The 20,832-nt window shown below is 50.4% G+C and overlaps 8 protein-coding genes across 8 annotated transcripts; 4 read left to right on the forward strand and 4 right to left on the reverse strand.

Annotated features, from left to right (window-relative positions):
- Nucleotides 1-705: 705 nt before the first annotated feature.
- Nucleotides 706-1,476, forward strand: APUU_50941S (uncharacterized protein; the record flags this gene model as incomplete). Its single annotated transcript, XM_041705994.1, has 3 exons — nucleotides 706-824; nucleotides 886-1,047; nucleotides 1,104-1,476. 3 exons carry the CDS (start codon nucleotides 706-708, stop codon nucleotides 1,474-1,476), a joined length of 654 nt encoding a protein of 217 aa, XP_041558424.1.
- A 600-nt stretch (nucleotides 1,477-2,076) lies between these two features.
- On the forward strand, nucleotides 2,077-3,420 carry APUU_50942S (uncharacterized protein; the record flags this gene model as incomplete). Its single annotated transcript, XM_041705995.1, has 4 exons — nucleotides 2,077-2,178; nucleotides 2,260-2,692; nucleotides 2,749-3,269; nucleotides 3,373-3,420. 4 exons carry the CDS (start codon nucleotides 2,077-2,079, stop codon nucleotides 3,418-3,420), a joined length of 1,104 nt encoding a protein of 367 aa, XP_041558425.1.
- Nucleotides 3,421-3,794: 374 nt separating this feature from the next.
- On the reverse strand, nucleotides 3,795-4,103 carry APUU_50943A (uncharacterized protein; the record flags this gene model as incomplete). Its single annotated transcript, XM_041705997.1, has 1 exon — nucleotides 3,795-4,103. The coding sequence occupies one exon, from the start codon at nucleotides 4,101-4,103 to the stop codon at nucleotides 3,795-3,797; it is 309 nt and encodes a 102-aa protein (XP_041558426.1).
- A 15-nt stretch (nucleotides 4,104-4,118) lies between these two features.
- Nucleotides 4,119-5,337, reverse strand: APUU_50944A (heme-dependent oxidative N-demethylase family protein; the record flags this gene model as incomplete). Its single annotated transcript, XM_041705998.1, has 3 exons — nucleotides 4,119-4,521; nucleotides 4,604-4,726; nucleotides 4,778-5,337. 3 exons carry the CDS (start codon nucleotides 5,335-5,337, stop codon nucleotides 4,119-4,121), a joined length of 1,086 nt encoding a protein of 361 aa, XP_041558427.1.
- A 1,166-nt stretch (nucleotides 5,338-6,503) lies between these two features.
- APUU_50945S (uncharacterized protein) lies at nucleotides 6,504-6,952 on the forward strand (the record flags this gene model as incomplete). Its single annotated transcript, XM_041705999.1, has 2 exons — nucleotides 6,504-6,600; nucleotides 6,681-6,952. The coding sequence occupies 2 exons, from the start codon at nucleotides 6,504-6,506 to the stop codon at nucleotides 6,950-6,952; spliced, it is 369 nt and encodes a 122-aa protein (XP_041558428.1).
- A 3,005-nt stretch (nucleotides 6,953-9,957) lies between these two features.
- Nucleotides 9,958-12,413, reverse strand: APUU_50946A (Hsp70 family protein; the record flags this gene model as incomplete). The annotated part of the gene is made up of 4 exons (XM_041706000.1): nucleotides 9,958-10,157; nucleotides 10,226-10,664; nucleotides 10,724-11,656; nucleotides 11,787-12,413. 4 exons carry the CDS (start codon nucleotides 12,411-12,413, stop codon nucleotides 9,958-9,960), a joined length of 2,199 nt encoding a protein of 732 aa, XP_041558429.1.
- A 1,492-nt stretch (nucleotides 12,414-13,905) lies between these two features.
- Nucleotides 13,906-15,343, reverse strand: APUU_50947A (uncharacterized protein; the record flags this gene model as incomplete). Its single annotated transcript, XM_041706001.1, has 2 exons — nucleotides 13,906-15,037; nucleotides 15,216-15,343. The coding sequence occupies 2 exons, from the start codon at nucleotides 15,341-15,343 to the stop codon at nucleotides 13,906-13,908; spliced, it is 1,260 nt and encodes a 419-aa protein (XP_041558430.1).
- Nucleotides 15,344-15,719: 376 nt separating this feature from the next.
- On the forward strand, nucleotides 15,720-16,260 carry APUU_50948S (proteasome assembly chaperone 4 family protein; the record flags this gene model as incomplete). The annotated part of the gene is made up of 2 exons (XM_041706002.1): nucleotides 15,720-15,926; nucleotides 16,027-16,260. The coding sequence occupies 2 exons, from the start codon at nucleotides 15,720-15,722 to the stop codon at nucleotides 16,258-16,260; spliced, it is 441 nt and encodes a 146-aa protein (XP_041558431.1).
- Nucleotides 16,261-20,832: the final 4,572 nt, after the last annotated feature.

The raw sequence follows: 20,832 nt of genomic DNA on the forward strand, positions 1-20,832 counted from the left end.
TATATCACTGCATGCCAGATGGAAGGGCAGCTTCGTGTCCAATCTTGCTGGATAGCCACGAGGTTTCGAATCAGCTCCCTCAAACTGGACGCCTTAAAACAGGCTCTGTCTGGGATAGCAACTCGTATCACATCAACTTGAAATGAAATAGAAAGGACTGGGAAATAATCAAGACATCCCAGCTGAAGGCCACGCTTGGAGAAAGAGGAATCATGACCAGTGCCCAGAGTACCTAGCGCGCTGTCGTGTGGCCAGTGAAACGAAGGGATGAAGAGTCCAAGACGGTGTCACTTGCTGACAGGATCGACACCCTAGCTGCTGTTGCTGATTTAACTTGATTAACTTGATTCAAGTGTGGCTGGTCCGGTCGCTGAAGAAGATCCTAGCATCCTCTTCCTTTTAATGCTCTTGATCTCTTAATCACATATCCGCCTCCAAATTTATTTCCGTCGTTTGCTTCGATTGGGCTATAATACTTAGCTACCAGCACCTCTCTATCATTGTTTAATATCTCGCCCTGGCCGCGGACTTCATTCGCTTGCGCGCGGTCGCATCCCTCCTTTCGCCGTCTCTTTAATTCCTTAGCTCAGCCGTGAGTGCTGCCGATCAATATCTCGAGTTCAGAGAACAAAGAACTCCCTTTTCGTGGACTTTCGACGCTTTTGAAGCTGTAGCCCCCCTTGCGATATCCGCTACATCCTCATCATGTCGACGATTTCTCAATATCATGAGATTGGGTCGCCAGCCCAGCCCGTCAGCCAGCCGACAGGCAAACCCTCACGCAGATTTCTTGCTCCAGTGGCCTCTCATTTAGCACTCGTTGGGTATAGCACATACCGGCCCTTACTGAGTCGCAATTTTGCTAACGGAAATCCTATTGCGCAGGTTTCTGGTGATGCCCTTGGCCTTTGGAGATGAACCCCATGTCAATAAAACAGTCACGGTGATCGTCGCATCTATCTTGATCGGAATCGCATACTCCCTTTCACTCTTCCTGGTCTTATTACACTTTGATGAGCGGATGCACCTGATTCAATCGTTACTCGTGTATGTTTTACCTGTCGGTCAACTTGTCACGCTCTTGACCGGCTAACCTGACTCAGTCCTTGCTTAATATCCAATGCCCTTGCGCTATTCAATGTTCTTATCAATATTCTCTGTCGGGACTTGCTGCCCTTGGGTCTTCTAGAGATCCTGTGCCTGAGTTTCTCCGCCGCGTTTGCGTTCCTCTACGCCTTGTGCGCACTATGGTTATACTCACGCGATGTCAACGAAGCAGTTGGGAACTCTAACCGGGGAACAATTCTTCTGACCGACGAAGAGATGCAGCGACAGCAGCTGCGGCGTCTTTTGGAGCAGAACTCTTCCAGGAAGTCGCTGAGTCCAAGAGCCGTACAAAAGACCTACCGGGTCAACCACCCTGATCGTCTTAATTCGTTCCTGCCTCCGCCCAACGAGGAGGGATACTTTAGCTGAACAACTGCAAGACTTCACGAAGTAATGAATTCATGGCGTCGTATGTTGGAACTCGGCTGTATACCTACGAATACATTTACTGCCTCATCCGACTGACAGGCGCCAATTCTGACGCCCTATGAGTAATTTTTGCATTGATCTTGGGATACCTATCATACGGGAGTCATTATAATGTTGGAATGGCGTGCCTTTGCTTACTTTTCACATGTGAGGAGCGTTTTAGGTTTGGGTTACTGTTTTTGCGAAAGATACCTATCATCGTGATTCTACTTAATTAATAGTTATTATTGGTGTGACCTCCTTTTATCCCTGTTTTATGAAAGCGAATGAGACCAAGTAGACTAGCCCTGATTCGATTGTCCGGTCGATGTTGATGGGAAACTGGGGACTGATTAATAACTCGGTTGAGAAAAGGCCTCGGCTATTACCGTAACGGGCCAGCCGTGGGTCAACTGTCATACCCGTAGACAGCGCGTGAAGACGTCTTCGAAAAACCCAAGTTTGCGTCCTTTTTCAACTGCTTGGAAACCGTCAAAACTTATGCTGTGACCTGCAAGAAACAAAATTGCGCCGCAATAACCAGGCTTGTATAAACCCAAGATGCCAAAGCGGGCGACGCTCTTTGAACCTCCACAGTTGGACTCGTCCAAGGCGCCGATCGAAAACGTCCTGGACCTAACGCCTGTGGATGACATTGGACCTGTTCGTCATAAGTTCTCTCCTTGCTTTGTTACGCATTTTGACAGACTCTTCTAACTATGATGGTTTTATGGGGGATAACAGGATGTTTTCACCAACACTCGCCCCCTATGGCATCCTCCGGGAGCCCGAGGTATCTACGGCGGAGCCGCAATCGCCCAGTCCCTGGCGGCCGCAATGCGAACCGTCCCCGCCGATTTTGCTGTACACAGCATGCACTGTTATTTCGTCCTCGCGGGCGATTCTGAAATACCGATTCTCTATCACGTTGAGCGAGTCCGCGACGGAAGGAGTTTTATCACGCGGACCGTCCAGGCAAGACAACGGGGGCGGCCCATCTTCACAACCACATTGAGTTTCAGCAGAGCCAATAGCGGTGGAAAGAAGCAGCTTCAACATGCCTCGTCTATGCCTGCTGTTCCGCTTCCGACTGAGTCGGCACCTGGTCAGCAAAAGTTCGATGTCGATAGTAGTCGCGACGGGCCGTTTGAATCAGCTCGCGCTGGCATAGTGAATCGTGAGTCGTGATTGCTAGACGCTACAATCATAAGGCCTTGTTCTGACCATTTTTAGGCGACTCCAACCCCGAAGAGAAGAAGGTCAGGCGCTGGGTTCGGTGCAGAGGGACGATCTCGGATGAGGGAGCCCAGCACGCCCACTTGTCCGCTCTCGCATATATCACGGATAGCTTCTTCATTGGCACCGTTTCCCGAGTACATAACATTCCGCGATTTTCGTCCGCCGCGGAGTTGAAAATGGCTTTGAAGGCTTTGAAGAACCCCTCTGATCTCGATAATGAGGATATTGCGCGGTCACTGAATGAGCTAAAGGAGGAAGAGGCAGCTGATTTGCGACGCCGTATAGAGGGAGCTTTAACAAGACTCCAAGACGAGAAGGCCAAGAGGGACCACAAAGAAATTGGTATGATGGTCAGCCTCGACCATTCCATTTACTTCCATAACCCTTGGAAATTCCGAGCAGACGAATGGATGCTCACGGAAATGGAGAGTCCGTGGGCCGGTGAGGGGAGGGGCCTTGTGCTCCAGAAGATCTGGGCTAAGGACGGAACTTTGATTGCCACATGCACGCAAGAGGTATGTTTACTTCTTCCTTTCGTTTTTAACTTTGCATGGATTGGCATTCCATGTGGCATGTGGCCGTTAGCAGTGTTCAAGCGGCTGACTTTGAAACCTACAGGGCGTTGTAAGGCTGAAACAGGATGAGCAACCTCGCGCAAAGATCTAGACTTTTTACTCAGTACTTTCTCTGGTGTTCTAGCGGCTGGGGCACCGTTGCCCTTGTCCCTTCTATAGAAGTCTGCTTAGACTTAAACTTGACAACCAACGGCAGATATCACGCCCCCTTGTCAGTCATTTTGTTTTTCTTTTTATTGTTCTTTTCTTTTTCATTTTTATATCCGCCTAGCTGCATAAATTTCTGCGTACATATATATTACCTCCTTGGATTTTGAAGACGTCGGGTACTGTTCAAGTTTAGAACATATTACTGTATATATCAAGATAATGCTTCGCCACAATCTAATTGTGTCAATTCTTCCCTAAACCTATGTCATATGGTTGTTAAATCCATTCCAGCTGTAACAGCCAATTCAAAAATTCTCACTCTCCTCGCGCAGCATCCTCAACCCAGCTGTCCAAAGCGCAACGGAGCTCAAGAACAAATGATACAAGAAAGACAGGGTTGAGAATCAGACCGATGCACGCAAATAAAATGCTTTTTGAAAGCAGATAGCCGCCCGCCCAGATTTTTGCAGACCGAGAAATAAAAAAGCAAAGCACGCAGAAAATGCAATAATGGTGATGGTGATGCAACAAAAAGCCTCCCAGTGCAAGCTCAACCGCAACGAAACCAATTTCCTCCGACCTTCCTTCCCATCCTATCTGCACCCTTTCCTTCCACATCCGCATCACTGAGTGTCTTGATTAAACATCCATCTTTTCGGGTTCCTTCTCCTGCTGCTGACGCCTCTTCTCACAGAATTCGAGCGCCTTCGCTCCCCAGATTTCTCTGCCTTTGTATTCACCCACGTGTTCTGGCCAACTTTTCACTTCTCTGGCCAAGTTCTCAAGCTCCTGCATCGGGAGCTCATCCAGCGTGGTCAAGAAGGTCTTGACCCCGAACACAATTGTACCAGTCCGAGGAAGCCTACGGAAAGTCTGCCGTTCACGGCGAACGACGAGATCTTGCGGAGACGGGTCCGGGTTGTCCTCAGATAAAGTGGTAGGCCGGTACAGAATATCAAACAGTTTCTCATCTGGCCGTTTTACTTCGACAAAATAGTTGGAACGTTCCATAGGGGACTCAGGGGTCAGACGACACAGAAACCTAGATGCGATGTTAGTTTGGGCTTCTTACCCTCTGGATTTTGAATCGCTTTCAGGCGTTTTTTTCCGGGGCTGTCACTTACTTGCTGACAGAATTAGCTACCTGCTGGTGCCATAAAGGAACCGGGTTATGCAGCTGGGAGATCGTCCATCCAATCCGTTCCGCTACTGTCCATCCCACGGGGAATAAGCTTGCACTTGCGGCCCTACATATCAGGTTAGCCTTGTGGCTCTTGCTCAGGATTTGGTGGACTAACAGGTAATACTCCCCATCTGCATTCTTCATCAGAATGCTCAGGTCCTCCATTGTCAACCTCACAGCAATCTCAAGAGGGTCCATCTGACCTGACCTGTCTCCACCGAAAACGAATGTTTCGCCCGTCACCTTGTTGTAAACCGCTGTTTCCTCGCCGTTCTTCTTCATATCGAACATGTTGGCAAATCGTTGAGTCAAAAACTCGACGACTTCCTCCAACGCCTCGAGACAAGCTTCATATGACTCTGGTAGACATTGGAGGACTTTCTTCTTCTCATTTGCAAGTAATTCGCTTCTGACAACATGCTCGTCCATATAGTTCTTGTCTAAGGTGAGCCAGTTCTCCACGTCTAGCTTGCGGATATCCATCATGACCCGGTATCTATCCCTCCCCTTGATGGGCTGGGCTGGGTATGGTGCCATTCTCTTAATGTCATCGCAATCGGTACGCTGCACAATGCGTTTGGCCGTGGCAAGCCATGATGGCAAGTTTTTTTGGTACTTGAGGGCGATGAAGGTAAGCAACAGAATTGCAAGCCCAATCGATGCCAGAGTGTTCATTTCTTTTGTATAAAGCATGCGGCAAATAGGAGAGAGAAAACAGATAGGCTGATCAAAGTAAAGGAAAGGAAAAAGGAACCTGGTCTCCAAGGGACTTTCAAGTATTCTCACGCACTTCGAAACTCCACAACGCAAACCTGTCCAGACGGCGAAAAGAAAAAGTTCAACATAGCAAAACTTTTTTTCCCTCGACGAGGGCAATGGCTCCAGTTATATTTATACAGACAGCCCTGGGCAAAGATCATCATCTGGGTCATACGATTTGCTACAATTTGGAGCTCAGCATTTCGGGTTCAGACTTCAGAGTGCCTGGTTGAACTCTGATACGTTCTACTTTTCCCCGCAAAAGCCGCAATTTGCCGCCCCAAAAAAGAAAATGGACCTGACAGCATCCACATGATCGAGCAGAGTTTCTCAGCTTTTCAGGTCAATTGAGCTCCACCAAGTCTTCGGGTCAAGTCATTGTAGGAGGGGGGTGTAGGATCCGCTGGGACATGGGGCCTCTGAGTGGACGAGAAGTCCCAAACAAGGGCGCAGGACCAGGGTCAGGCTCTGGCTCTAGATCCGCAAGGCTACTATGTAGCTAAGTCGTCACTACCGCTGTAACCGTGCTATGGGTCACAGTCAAGGATGTACGAGGCTAACCCGATATGGTATAAACTATGGGGAAAAGGCACCAGCGACAAGACTGCTCTGTAGAGTACGGCCCTTGTGGGAAGAACCAAAGCGAAAATCGTCAGGCGAGCGCACGCGTATCCGTCCGTGCGCAATGATTCAAGAGTCAAGTCAGACCTCGTGAGCTGAGCGGAGGCCAAATCTCGAAAGGCTGAAAGTTATTGTTACTCCGTTACGCTGTCTTACAGGTTCCTGCGGTCCAATTCGATCTTCAACTTTGTATTTCTCCGACATCGACAACTCAGAAATTAAAGGAACAAAAAGGGACACAACTCTGTACCAGAAGCGACTGAATAAAAAAAATGAGAAAATGGGGAAGAGAATAGCTGATTGAATTACGAGAAAAATCAAAAATAGCGCACCAGCGCTCAAGTTTGGAGGTGCCTTTTTCACGACACCCGAGCAGCGTCCAGATTGAGATTTGCTGAAGATCATACATCGCCTTACCCTTGTGCAACAGAGGAGCTCTCTGAGGGCTGTCAGCGCGTGGGATGTTGCGTGGGCCAACCCCCAACTCGGACGTCGGTGGTCGGTCACCAGCCTCAAAAGTAATAAAACCACCGTCAGGCAGCTACCAAACAACTCTCGGTACGTATCCCTTGCCCCCCCCCCCATACAGAGGGCACATGTTTTTAAGCAAGCTGTGGGAATGTCTGATTATTCCAAAGCCAGTGAGTGGTCCGTGAGATTCGTCGGTGCCGCTGACACTAGTATCATGGAGAGGGACGGTCTGGAGTCAACAGACTCAAACACTGACGTATTACGAGGTGTCCTTGCAGGCGAGACCTCTTCATCGACTATTGTGCACAGCCATGCTCCTCCTCATGCCGAACCTAACCTAAGCAAATGCAACATTCCCAACGAATTAGCAGCTGAATTCATGGATAATGGACCTGGGTCTTTCATGTTCTCTGGAGCCTACGGTAGTGCCGAGGATTGACATCCGACCTTTACTCAACAAAAATAGGAGGATGAGCATGGCAAATGGGCCCGATGACCGGCTCAGAATTCAGCTGCTTCATTCTCCGGCCAGTCTCCATCTTTCTGGGTCGGATGGAGGCTGGAGCTCCGCCCGATCCAGGAGATTTCAAGATTCAGCGACGGTCCATCTGGGGTTTCTGCGCTGCAACCGCCCCATCTCGCGGAAAGCGCGCTTGCCGCTACTTAATATTATTTCGGAGTACGGTACGGATACTACAGACCAAATTGTCCGAACGACACTCGATTTCTTTCGCTCTTTTTCGCCTCGATCCGGCGGTGTCGAAGACAAAAAAAGATGTTTATCAGTTCTTTTTCATATATTTCTTTTTTTCTTTTTTCTTTTTTTTAGTTTCCCTCTTTTTTTGCGCTTTCTTGTCGATTGTTTACCCGGTTCTTGCTCGGCCTTTTCTCCTCTTCGTTTCTTGCCGGGCTTCTTTTCGAAAGTTTTCCGAACCCAAGTCCCCGTTTCGGCGAGTTGATCACATTTAGTTGCTCTTTACTTTTTTGAGATCTTGACTTTCTCTCCCTGCTCACCGTCTGGCCTCTCCGGGTCATTTTTGGGCTCCCTATTGGTTGCTTGTGCTTGGCCCCTTCACACTGTCCTTCCAGACCTGAAGAGACGCAAGTCCGAGGATTTATTCGCCCGAACATGACATTTGCCTCATGTTCTTTTAGGCACTTGGCCTGTCAAACTAATGGTCACGGGCACAGATAGCAAACTCCGATGCGGAATTCCATTGGTAATGATCGTTTCGGTGACAGAAAATAATTCAAGTGTACGTCCATGGGTCCCGGTCAAACCGAGCCGGCGTGACCCCGCGATATAACTAATGCAGCCCCTCATTGCGCACGGAACACCGGTCTTAGATCGAGCAGGGCAGGGGTATTGACAGGTTTGCAGCCAAACGGCACTACTCCAGAGCACTGGCAGACACACGGCCTCTTTCTCGTGTTGGCTTAGCTTGACTCCAATGGTGCCTAGTCGCTTGTGTCTTGCTCACGAGAAGGCAAGCACCAATCTGCTGTCCTTCGGCCGACCCCAGAATCCAACGCGACCCCGGGGAATTGAACAAGGATCCCCCAAGTGCACGGACGTGCCTGTTTGAGCTGATGTGACGTGATGCAACTGCAAGGATTGATCTCCGCACATTCTCTTCCCTCAAGCCTATGAGACTTTTGCACGACAGTCAACACGGGGGAGAGTCTGTGGCTGTGTTTAGGCCAAAGGAGGGCTTCATCAAGTAATGGATGTCTGGGATGTCTGCACAATGGAGCCATGTGGAATCCCGCAAGCCACTCTGTGTCTCACATGCCTAATTCATTAGGCCAGTGATAGCTGGTCGCGACCAGTGACCAGGCCCGGGCAAACAAACCCATGGTCGAATGATGTGTCCGGGGGTGTAGAAGTATCAGGTCATCAACATCGGCCCCTCTTTTCCCGAGTAGACGATTAAAGTAGCGAGATAGTCTCAAGCCATCGACGTAGCTTCTAGCCACATAATTCCTCAGGGAAAAAGCAACCATGACCCAAAGACAAGGTACGGAGAGAGACTTTATATGAAGCTCTGAAACCCGCAAACTTGTCCGAGGCAGGAAAAGCAAAACGACGCTCTCGAGTCCAGACCGAGTCACTACTATTGGGAAACCTCCAACGGACCTTTACTTTTACTTTTCCGCGGATGCACTTCCCCACCTCAGGCAGTTATGGAGGATATCTCGAAACGGGCGTTTGTTGGTCTTTGTTAAAATATATCAGCGCAGAGCTCCGTGTCCATTACCAACCCTGGCTAAGCCAATCTCTCCTCCAGCCACATCACAAATCACAGCTAGTCCTATTGACTGTCCATTTATCTACCTGTCCACATATCTATCAATCTTTCTAGCAGCCACCAACCCCCAAGCCTAACACGGCAACCAGATTGATCGGCAAAATCCAAATTCTACCTCGGTTTTGATCAATGAAGTGCATATGCCAAGAAATACATAGTATATAACAGTGTAAGACAGAACGCGGGAAAAGAAAAAAGGATTCTTCATTTATATTTCATTACTAGCCAAAAACAGAGTTGCGTGGAAAGGCGTTCCCAAGTGTTTGTCTAACAACAACGGAGATATGGTTGGGTAAAGTTCTTCTGGTCATGGCCCGTCATCCCAACTTATCTATAGTTATTCTCCGTGACATTTTGCGTGTCGTGTATCTGGCAGCATTAATACCAACTCTACCCTATCGACAAACTTACTTCCCTATGTACTACGTACTATGTTAAAGAGAAGGTGGGAAAATGGGAAAGACGGACAAATATCATCAGTCAATAATCATAGCTATGTAATATGTATAACCTAGGTAGATAGGCAAAGGTATCCAAAAAAAAAGCAAAGAAAAGAGAAGAGAAAAGGATAGCAGCAACCATCAATCAGTCAATAGATGAACAGACAGATAGATAAATGGGCCGAAAAACGGAGCAAAGACAGAACAATCAGCAGCCCCCACGGCGAGTCGGGAAGGGAGAGACGGAGAGAGATGAGGTATTGAAGCTTGGCTTGGCTGAAGAAACTTGACAGGGAAACTCGAATTCAAAAGCAATCGCAACATGAACCAAAATGGGGAAGGTGAGCGGGAGAAAAAAAAAAGCAAGTAAACAGAACGGGGAATAAAAAAGGGATCTCAAAAATTGTGAATTGTCATGGACAAGACCAGAGAAAGGTCTTAAATTAGAGGATTTAAAACGCCCTTCAGTGCAGTGCCGCTGACCTAGTAACGGATTCGTGTATTCGGGTTGTGGTGAGGCTGGAGATAAGAGAGCTCGTCCAGCAGTCTTCACCGTCCTTTCTTCGAGTGGGATGGTGCTGAAGGAAAGAGAGGTGAAAGGGAGAAAAAGGAAAAATAATCCTGCCACGGGAGGTCCGTATATTTGCTTTTCTTTTCGTTTATCGTGAAACTTCATTTGTCTCTGCCAAGCTGGCTTATCTGAACTTTGCACGGCATCGTCCCATAACTTCGCCTTGGCAGACTAACTCAGCGCTGAACTCACTGCCGTCTAGCGTCAGATAAATGTCGAAATATACACGGTAGAAAGTGCCCTGAGGTGTGTCCATGCGCTCGAAGTCGGTCTCGAGGTTCTTGCGCGAAAGATCTGACGTCAGGGTAACGACCTCCTTGATACCTGTATGGGATGATGGTTAGGACTGCACCTTACATATAAAGCTTTGCAAGGGTTGGAACTGGACTTACGTGGATCCTTCGTGTATTCAGGGCACACGTCCTCATCACACGCATACAGGATATCCTCATACATGAGAGTTGCTCCCGGAGCAACTTGACGGAAGAAGCTAACTTTGACCGGCTCACCAATCTTGACTCGCTCTCCCTTCTGCACGAATATTTGCCGGGTGTACTTGCAGCGGTCACGGCCATCAAGACTGGGAACACGGTATTGTTCGGGGTGGTAGCCTTCCTTGAAAGGCTGGAGGGTGGCCATCAGGTAGTGCCGGCGCGCAACACGGTGAGTGATAACTCGTTCTGTGATACCCGCAGTCACGGCACCTTTGACAATCGCAGCGACAGAGTCCATGGGTCGGACAACCTTGGTCTGATACTGAGGCGGTACGTGCAGCTTGATTTGTTGGAAGAGATACTCCGATGCACCGAATCCACCGACGACGAGCACATTCTGCAGCTTCATTAGACTTCCAAAACATTCCTTCATAATATGACCTATAGGGCACATACCTGCAAATTCCGGTTTTGCGCTTGAATAGCGATGATCTGGTTGCGCACCAACTCAAGGATGCGGTTGACGACGGGCTCGAAGCACTGGAGAATCTCCTCATTGGTGAATGTCATGTAACCCTCTTCGATTCCGGCATCAGGGAAGTCCGCTTCGATACCAACGTCCACCGCCCATTTCTGACCGTTGTTTCGGAAGTCGGCCTTGATACGGTTCTCGAAATCCATGATACACTTGGCGTACACCTTTCCAGCCGTTCGCGATCCATCAGGCAGCTTCATTTTTCTGATCTTCGCACGGAGAATATTACTGAAATTGCGGTTGAGGGCTGTCGAACCGCACGAGTCTCCAGACCCGGCAGTGCACTCAGCTACGCTGAATGGCTGCTCTTCCTCAACCTCGTATGCGATCAAATCTACCGTGCCTCCACCACAGTCGACAATCAAGATCGCATCACCGACTTTGAGGTTCAACAGACCGGTTTTGGCACAGAAAAGTGCGGCGGCTTCCGGTTCTGAGATTAGCGTCAGGCGGTTGTCGTTCTCATCTCGCAAGAATCCAGCTTGCAGAGCTGCCGCACGGGTCGCCGCCTTCCCTGCATCGTTCCAGATCGCGGGCACCGTAAGATAGTACTTGATGTTACGTTCCTCTCTTGTGAACACCTCACCGAGTGTCTTTTGTAACTGGGCGCGCATCGCCTGGCGTAACTTGAAGAGGTAGTCGGCCGCAACATCAATCTCTGACTTGCCTGGTGGGAGCGGGGGCAGGTTGATGGGGTCGATGTATGTGTTGCCAGAAAGCATAAGTTGGAGCTTGAACCATTCAACCTTCTGCACTCCTTGCTTCGGATAACCGGTTGGAGCCAGCGCATTCGCGATGTCGGGACCCCATCCTACCACCTCCTGGTATTGGTCATAGTACAGAACAGTAGGGATCTAATAGAAGAAATCCAGATGGTCAGTTTTATAGTCCAAGGTAAACAAATGCAGACGATAGCCTCCCGCAACCCGACTCGCCACAGCTCTGGTGGGGGTTACGGGAGGGGGGAAGGGGGGGGAGACCCACCTTTTGTTTTGTGTGAGTACCAGCTCCAGGCCATTCGGTGATGATATCCTCTCGTGCCTCATTGTTGGTCGCAAAAGCGAATGCGACACCAGAAAAAGTTGTACCAAAATCAATTCCTACAATAAGCGAAGCCTTGCTCCGCCCCGCGCCCTCGACTTCGTGGGCGGGGTTCGTTCGGAGCCCGTACGGGGCAGGCCCCGTTGGCAGGCCCCGACCCATTCCAACAGGCTGCTGCTGCATGCCATAGACGGGCGGAGCTCCCAAGGTTTGTTGCCCGGGATAAGGCATGTTGGTGTTGAGCGGGTGCGGCATTTGTTGCCCACCAGCGGGGGGCATGGGGCTGGTTGGCCGCCCAGCCACAGAATTGTATGTGTAGCTAGGCGGTTGGCCCATTTGATTCTGGTTGTTCATCGGAAGGCTAGTTTCTGACGAGTTTTGGCCGGGGTGAGAACTGGTGGAGGCGTTCGAGGGGGCGGGATTGGAAGTCGGAGCTGGAGGCGGCGAGGAGACGAGCGTTCGTGTGGACGGGGAGTGGATGGACTCAGCAGGAGCAACTGAAGAGACACTTGGTTGTTGTTTGCTTCGTTTCCAGCTAAACGACTTAAATCGCGAGCTCATCGATTCCATGTGAGTGGCGGGAGCCGAAGAGTCGAACAAGGGGGGAAGAAGAGAAGTAAAGAAAGAGGGAGAGGGGGAGAACACGAGCGGGAGAGCAAGGCTGAAAGGGCGACAGGACTAGCGCGAGTGGAACTCGTATGGGAGGAGGCAGTGCCTGTCAGAGACTGGGAAGGGTCGGCGTGAAAGAGAAGGTATTTTATTCAATCAATGGATTATTATCGCGATGCAATGCAGCGCTTGGCCAAGCAGTCGGCTGGATCCAAGGTCGTATCGGGCCCTGAAAAAAGAGGGGAAGAAGCAGAGCGCAGAAACGACTGGAGCAGAGAGCAGGAACGAGATGAAACTCGGGGGAGAAGCGACTCGCGAGACGAAGGGATCGAGCGAGAAGAACTTGGAATCGTTTTCCTGCAATGAATTGTGCCTGGGCTTGGAGGCTGACTGTGATGCTTTGGAGGCCGACACGAGGAACGCTCAGGACAGCAGAACAGGCGGACAGAGTCAAATGATTATTAATGCCAATCCCTCGTCAGAAATGAAGGATCCAAGCAGCTCTGGTCCAGGAAGAATGAAAGAAAAAGGAGATGGGAGAGAAGGGAAAAGATTAAAGAATAATAATAATCAATGTTCCTGTCAGATACGAGCGTTCGAACAAATGGCATTTGGGGTCCAATTTGGTCTTGTTCTCGACAATTGACCACAACTTACAGTCTCCAACCGCACAACCACGGCAGCATTTTTAAGTATAAAATCATGAGGTTTGGAATGCAGCTGATTCAATTACATTGCTTATTTCCTGATGCCTGCAGAGGACAGGCTAATTCAATGCGAGGCTGGAGAGGAAGGACGAGAGGTGCATTGTGCTGTAATGTATGGTACGAGACCACCACCGTTGACGGGCGGTAATCTGGAAGGCGGTGCCCCATGGGACCACTGGGCCCTGGTTGGCAGTGGCACCCGCTTGATCGAGGCTCAGTCTCGCCAAAGCTGAGCGAGGCCGTTGCACGGTGCACCAGGCGCCATCTAAATTTCTCCTTAACTTCCAACTCGGAGAAGAACAGAATTCTCGACAAATAAGAGAACAAAAATTCTACAAGCAATAAGAGCTCTGGCTAGTATAAGTATGTGCCGCGTACACTACTTCATGCATATTTAAATCTCCGGCAGCTCCCAACGACCCAGTGACAGCCTGCCCATCGGTTCTATTCTTGTCGTTCCTGGCCAAAACCCATGGAACCAGCAAGTGTTGCCAAAGAAAACCCCAACTCCAGCCACGCTGCTAAGCCATGCGCCGACCAGCGAATTGTGCCCATACTCTGCGGGTGGGGTTCCTTTGTTGGCTGCGGCTGAAGGCTGTACCGCCGATCGCGGTATTCCGTATCGTACATACCGTTACCACCATTTGATACGCATCCTGCAAGGCAGACTCGTTCTTGTTCCTATTTTTGGCCAGTTTCTAGGGCTTGATCGTCGAAATCGCTTGTTCTTCAGGTTCCTGAGGAGTCTAGCTCTTTCGTGCGAGCCAGTGTGATGGCCGATATAGGGGACGGAGCATGCTGTCGGGGTCTTGTATATAGCCGCAATCCGGCCGCTCCTCTGGAGACTGGCGCTTCTCAATTCTGAACCCCATGCGTTCAATAAGAAGGAACACTTCTTCCTCGGTCAGTTCTACACCCCCAGGCTCCCCAATTCCCTGGTCATGTTCGCCCTCGTGGTCGTCGTTCCCGCTGTGGGTACGCTGACGACTGTCCTCAAAGTGCCATAGCAAGGGTCCAACGTTGATCCAGATCCCGCCAGATTTGAGGCAGTTCCGAATCGCTTGGACGTATCGGATAAGATTCGGGGCAGTATCGATGAAAAAAACCGTAGCAACTGCATCAAACGCATCCTTCTGAGACGGGTTGCTATATAGAACCACAAAGTCGGCCGCCGACATACTCATCGTACCAAAGGGTGTCTCCGTAGTAGACTGGGCCTCCAGCATCGCAGCACCAGGATGAACGTCCGGGATCATAACTTTGCGCAGCTGCTGCTCCCTTGATAGTATGTTCGAAAAATGTAAAGCAAACGGGTACAACTCGTGAGCCTGCGGGCCGGCAGTGTGGTTCAAAATCCAGCTGCTCGCCAGTAACTGGTGATAGGAGATCTCATTCCCTTCAGCAGCGAACCCGGCCCGACATATCTCAAAGACGAGTCTTCCCAGTCCCGCACCGGGAACGAGGACTCTGAGATATTCATCCCGGTCCAGTTTATCGGGGAACTCTTGATCTAGGTCTTCCAGAACGGGCCCGTAGCACACATCCCTCTCGGCTTGGCCCTCTGCACTCCAATCCCGGTAAAATTGTCTGATCGTAGAGTGAGCCTTGTTGACATCGGCAGCTGTTGCAATTCCATGCCAGTTTTGAGACGGATCTGTCTGGTCTGGATTCGCAGGGAGACCGAATGACGAGAGCCCCGTCTCGACAATAGCGTCGGCGAGGTCCGCATTCACATCGATGGCATCATCGACCTTGTTAAAATTGTCTAGGAGTGAGAACGGCGGCTCTGATAGCATCTGCCAATGTTCCTTTGGCAAGGCGTAGAATGCCTGGCGCCGCCGATGTGTAGTAGTCAAATGGGCACTCCGTCGGTACTGTCTGTTGGTGAATGTTAGCAACTGGATCTACCATTTATGTGTTGGGGCTGGGTTGAAGAGGACGAATATATGAGGAACGGAGCTCTTATGCTATTCTGTCGACATCGGTCCCGCGAATGTTGAAACATAGTCAAACAGGCATCTAGATACCTTCGCCCCCATGGACTGTGATCACCCACCTAAATGAATCGAATGCCGAGAAGAGGACCTTCCGCTCAGAGGCGTCTCCCAATGGGTCAAAATCGCCGGCCCAGCTACGGGCTTCGTCCAGCTCCTCGTGCTCATGAGCGTGCGTGTTTGGAGCCATATTTTATTTGTCCACGCTATTCAAGAGGCGGGTGACGGTCTAGGACAGAACGCGAGGGAAACCCAAAAAAGAGCCAACTAAATATCTCTTCATGGGCTGCTACCAGGCTGGAATAAACAGAGGGAAATGATGATATCTGTGTGGCTGCAACAATTCCATGAAGCAGAAAGTGTTGCGTGAAGTGCGGGACCCGCTCTGGGTTTGGCGGGGAAACACCACAACCTTCACCTACATCCAATCTCGCTCTCCTCTGCCTGCAGTCAAGTGAATCAAGACATAGCCATCCGCCAACACTCTCTTTTCCAGCGCACCGCGATTTACTATCCACAAACTGTGAAGAGGAGCAAGCAGGGACCTGCGAATTTGCAATCCGACAATGGCCGAAGTCCAAGCACCAGCGCTGGCGCCGCAATCCCAGCTGACGGAGGTGTCATTTCCCCTCCCCAACGCTCTACACACAACAGCCCACGTCCACCTCACTGTGCTGGACACCTGTGCGATGGTCTTCCTTGCTACTTCAACACCGGGAGACTCATCCGGAACAGTGAAACCGATGGGGAGTTTCATTTACGCCATGCCTGACGTTAGTATACCTGCCATTCAATACGTCCTAACTTGTCATTCGCTTGTCGCGAGTTGTATATATATAACCCTGTCCAGCTCGGTACTGATTCCTATTTTAGCGCGTGTCTCCTCGCTCCACCATCTCGACAACGTTATACACCTCTCCCTCGACAGAAGAATACGCCACTCGAATAGCTAAAATTCTGGCCCGGCGCATGGGTGTGCCCGTTTACGTTGGATGCAGCATTGACCCGGTCGCGCTTGGGCTCCTGCCTGAGGAGGAAATGGAGGGCCTGACGGGAATTGTGGATAAGGTGATGGCCAGATGGGATGAGCGGAAGGGCTCCGCATGATAGCGATAACTAATGCATCTACGGAGTAATTTACGAGGTTTGGCTGTTTGGGTTGGCTGGGCTGTTGAGACTCCAGGGTTGGCGTTGGTTAGGATCTGCTTCTTATTCGTTGTTTTGGCGACGGCCGTCGACCTTGGACCTAGGTACACCGGTGTATACTCCTAGCCTCCTCGGTGTTGGCCGGAAGATTTTTGTTGATGTATTCTTGGATGTAGCCCGTTCGTGAAGTTCAGATTTGGGGATATTTTCGGCGCGTTTTCCGTTGGTCGCAAACTCGCAACACGGAATTTGCCGATAAAATTACCGCGCGTTCAGCGGTTTTGATGATCTACTGTCCATCAAACTCCAATTACATCTCGAATCGGCAATATTGACGACGTGTGGCGGAGAAGGCCGCGGCGCACATGGCAGAGCTGACGGACGGTTGACCATCCCTGAGAAGGACGTGCGCGCTCAGCAGTTACCGCAACAGTAGCCATGCCCGAAGTTAGCCTCAAACCCTAGATTCCTTTAATCAACGGTAGTAGAGCTCTGTTGCCAAATTCAATGCGAAATCGAAGCAAAAATAGGCTGGTAAAGAGTCAAAGACCCGCGAGTTGTATACTCGGTTAGACAAGAGAGCACGGCATCTAACCGTTTCCCGAACAGTCAAGGAGCGCGAGGTGCCCACTGCACCCACAATGCCTGACCCAGTGCCCAAAAGTGCTAGACTAGCTGTGCTAACGACGAGAGCCCGAACTTCCGAAGATGGGCCCTCCCGCTCTAGCGCTATGAGCCATGAACTCCGGTTGGACAGACGGGGCCCAATCTTGCATGACAAGGACGGGAAACAGTGGCAGCAGAATATTTGGAGCACAGCATGGTAGCCTTACACCGAACGAGTCATGGCGGAAAAGGGGGACTCAGATCTTCATTATTATAAACCTATAATCCAGAGTCAGCCCCCAAAGGTCAGAGTCCCAGGAATGACGGGAAAACGGGTTGTTGGCAGGTGGGGTCGAGATCAAAACCCAGAGTACAGAGTATACGACCGGTGGCCTATGCGAGTCAGACTGCGAGGTTCGGAAAAGGCACCGAGGTAGATTCAAGGATCCGATTGCGGGTGGAGTGCCGGGACTCGGATCTGTACTCTGTAGGGCAACAGGCTAGTATCAACCACTCTGTTCCGAATTAATTGGGCCCATAAAGACAGGCACTGAGGGCTGATGCAAAGAGAATGTTGTGACGCTGCAGTCCTGTACGATTCATGGCGCCTTTTACACCTCACGGCTTGGCCTGACTCGGGCGATGGATTTTAGTGCATCTGACGAATCTCGCTACTCATGACGCGAGCATCCCGAGTGGTCATACTCTGTATTTTGTATCCCTGGTGAACCACGTGGAATGGAAGATCTACATGGTATGTTGTACGTACTCGTGAGCCGTTAAAGACGGGCGAAAGGGCCATCTAACCTGGCGCGGCTTTGCAACGTCCCCCAGTTACCGGTGGCCATGCTGAGTTGCTGACGCTGTTAGATCATGTCAATCCGACCCTTTGCGGAGAACACCAATGTGATTTCTCGTATTCTCCATCCGCATGCCGTAATACGGAGCAGAAGAAGCCTGTGACGTGACTTTAATCTTCAACCCGTCTTTCACTCTTCGTCTAAAATACCTAAGCAGTCAAACCAGGCGCTGACTGGTAGCTTCGTAGCTTATCCGGATTTGTTGTCAACTTGTTATTAGCCAATTTTTGGCGCTGAATGATGGATCGCTTATGCAAAACTAGTATCGAGCAGGCTGTATTACGAATTGACGCTGGCCCCTTGCGCATGGAAGTATATGAGTATAAGGAGCATCAAATCATCACATGTTGTTTGCTCCCTCGAAACAATGCCAAGACAGAAAACTATACGATGTCGTAATTCATAGACCAGTTTCTTGTTCGCATTGTTGTTCTGTTTTTATACGCAAGACAACTGCTCCCAATGTTGGTGAGCAACATCAAACACGAGCAATTGTTTGTAGGCCATTCATAAGTATGGGTTCGAGCTTTCAAGTGATAGCCTCGCCTGCTGTCTGATCACAGTCTCATGCCCATTTTGTGCGGGGAACACGGCATATCCAAATTAGCCTGATTCCTGGACCAGTAAGAATATGTCTATTTTATTGTTCCGAGGATGAACCGGTGTTTCGAGTCTTTCGACCAACAATGGTCATGAAGTGAGCTGACAGGGATGATCCTGGTAGGATGCCGTCGTTGGCTTCGTGTCCAGATCGGCTCCCTGTAAGTTTTGCAACAGCCCAATGCAAGCGATGACGGCTGTTTCGCTCCGTAGGCAAGGGGGGAAGAGAGACCAATGGGCCGAGAAAATAATGGATTCGAGGGTGAGCTCGCCCATGGCATCTCTGTTGTTGCTCAGTGCCCACTAAGGCGAAGTGGGCGGGTTTGCCCTATCATCGACTGGTTCGGGAGAAGTTTTCCGCCGCACCTAAAAAGAGAGCGGGATCCACTGGGCAAGTGCTCCCCGAGCTTTTTTTGGCATGGAATGATGTGAGATTGAGATGGTGTAGATACCTGACGGCGGCTTCATGTTTGATGTAACCCGAATTTGAGGAGACCGCTGCAAGCTAGCTCATACAGGGAGGAGCATCGAAGTGTAAATCAACACTAAGGTTCGAGAGTGTGGGATTGATTGCGTTTCGCATCGCAAAGTCACATCCAGCAACCAGTGTCAGCCACCCATCGATCACCGAAGGGATGTCACCCGTGGAAGCTGACTGGCTAGACAAGCCAACGCGTCACGGAAAGACCCTTGGTTAGTTGCTTGGTTGACACAGCCACAAGCACGAGGCAAAGGCTCTTGGACCGACCGAATGGGCCACTAAAATTAACATTTCATTAAGATCTTCCCGTGGACATTGGATGGCGACAGTTCAACACCGAATGCGGATGTTTTTAGCGAACGATCCGGACGTGGCGACAGGCGGTCGACGGTTCTGGCTCGGGCCAAACCCGGAGGGACTGTGTAGAAAGTAGAAACCAAAGGGAAAGGTTCCAGCGGCTCCACGACTATTGGGAGCCTGGGGCCGGGGACCAACCTCGGGCTCCAGCTCGGTCAATCGTCTCCGGTTTGGGTGGGATTTTGCCTGCCCTCCATCAGGATTAATGTGTCGTAACCGTCGTTGCTTCTTTCCTTTGATGGTTCGCTTCCATGTGGTCCGTCCAATTGTCAGCCGAGGGAAGGATTCCGAGAACGATCGTCAAGAATCAGGCCTCCTATGCTGAAGCCTTGTGGGTTTTGATTCGCTTATCATGAGTGCAAACCCCATATCTCATGCTTGACTCCGCCGTCTACCTGCCCATCGATCTTGGCTCGAGTTCAAACTTTGCGGCCAATAGTGGATAAGAACAGTTCAAATCATTTGAACTTTGAATCAAATGGATGTACGGATCAAGGATTTCGGCCGAGGACTAGGAGGGAAGAGCGAGAAAGATCGATCGGTGGAGAGGAAAGAAATTAAGAGTTGCGGCGGGCTCGCAACTGTCGAGATAACGATTACGCCGCAGTCCGAATCAAGCCACACAAGATGGGGTGCAGGGAAATAAGGTAAACCCGGCAAGTAAACGTGGGAACCTTACCTTAGCTATTTTTAAGTTTGACTTCCATTCTTCTGCGGCAAAGGAGATGAGCAACTTGCCGCTGCATTCCACTTAAGTTTAGGAAAGGCAGGAGTGGGAGAAATGAAGGAAGGGGAAAAGCAGAGGCAATATGCACGCTGGTTGCCCTGGGATCAGCATCAACCCCCCCCCGTTCTGCCCGCAGGTTTGACGGACGATGAAGCACGCATATCCGCGCTGCAGTGTGCCATTGGAACGTGGTCTCTCATCCAACATGGTTTGTCCCTGTAGAGTCGCATGCCCCAGCTGTCCCCGCCCAGAGGTTCATGCATTCGTCACAAATACTAGTAGTGGGATTGAATTGGGCCCTGATTGCTGAATCCCAGCGCCACTCGAGGCTGTTGTTCAGCCGGTCAATAGTACCACCGCTACCAAAGCTTCTAGAAAGTGTATTGGGATTTGGGACAGTAGTGGGCCAAAGTTACCGACTGGAACGAAAGCTCAACGAACGACAGACAGGCTGAATTCCAGGGACCTCGGAGACACTGCCACCGCCGATCTCGGGATGCGCCTAACTTTGCTGGGAGGTCTGATCTCGAGCAATCAACCAAGAATGATGATGGCGATTGTGACCCAGCGAGCAAGAGGTTCCAACTGACGAGTACTCATGACGACAAGCGCAAGCCTCCTCCCCGGCTCCCTGGAAATTGGAATTTTGCCTCGAATAATCCCGTGAAGGAGCCGGGCAAATCCCACGAGGTATACGTTTGCGCCCCAGATTCGCAATCACAAGAGATCTAGTTCCGAATTCGACTCGGTATTTCATTCGACGTGCAAGCAGACCGGCACAGAAGTAAACGCTTCTCCACAGCACATTGCTGACTGGAATTCTGCAGACTGCAGCACCTCCACCCAGAGCCACATCTCGTGGAATCCTCGATCTGGTATGGCTAGGAGCCGGTGTTTCATGT

The sequence above is a fragment of the Aspergillus puulaauensis genome, chromosome 5 (assembly GCF_016861865.1).
Source record: "Aspergillus puulaauensis MK2 DNA, chromosome 5, nearly complete sequence".
NCBI lineage: Eukaryota > Fungi > Ascomycota > Eurotiomycetes > Eurotiales > Aspergillaceae > Aspergillus > Aspergillus puulaauensis.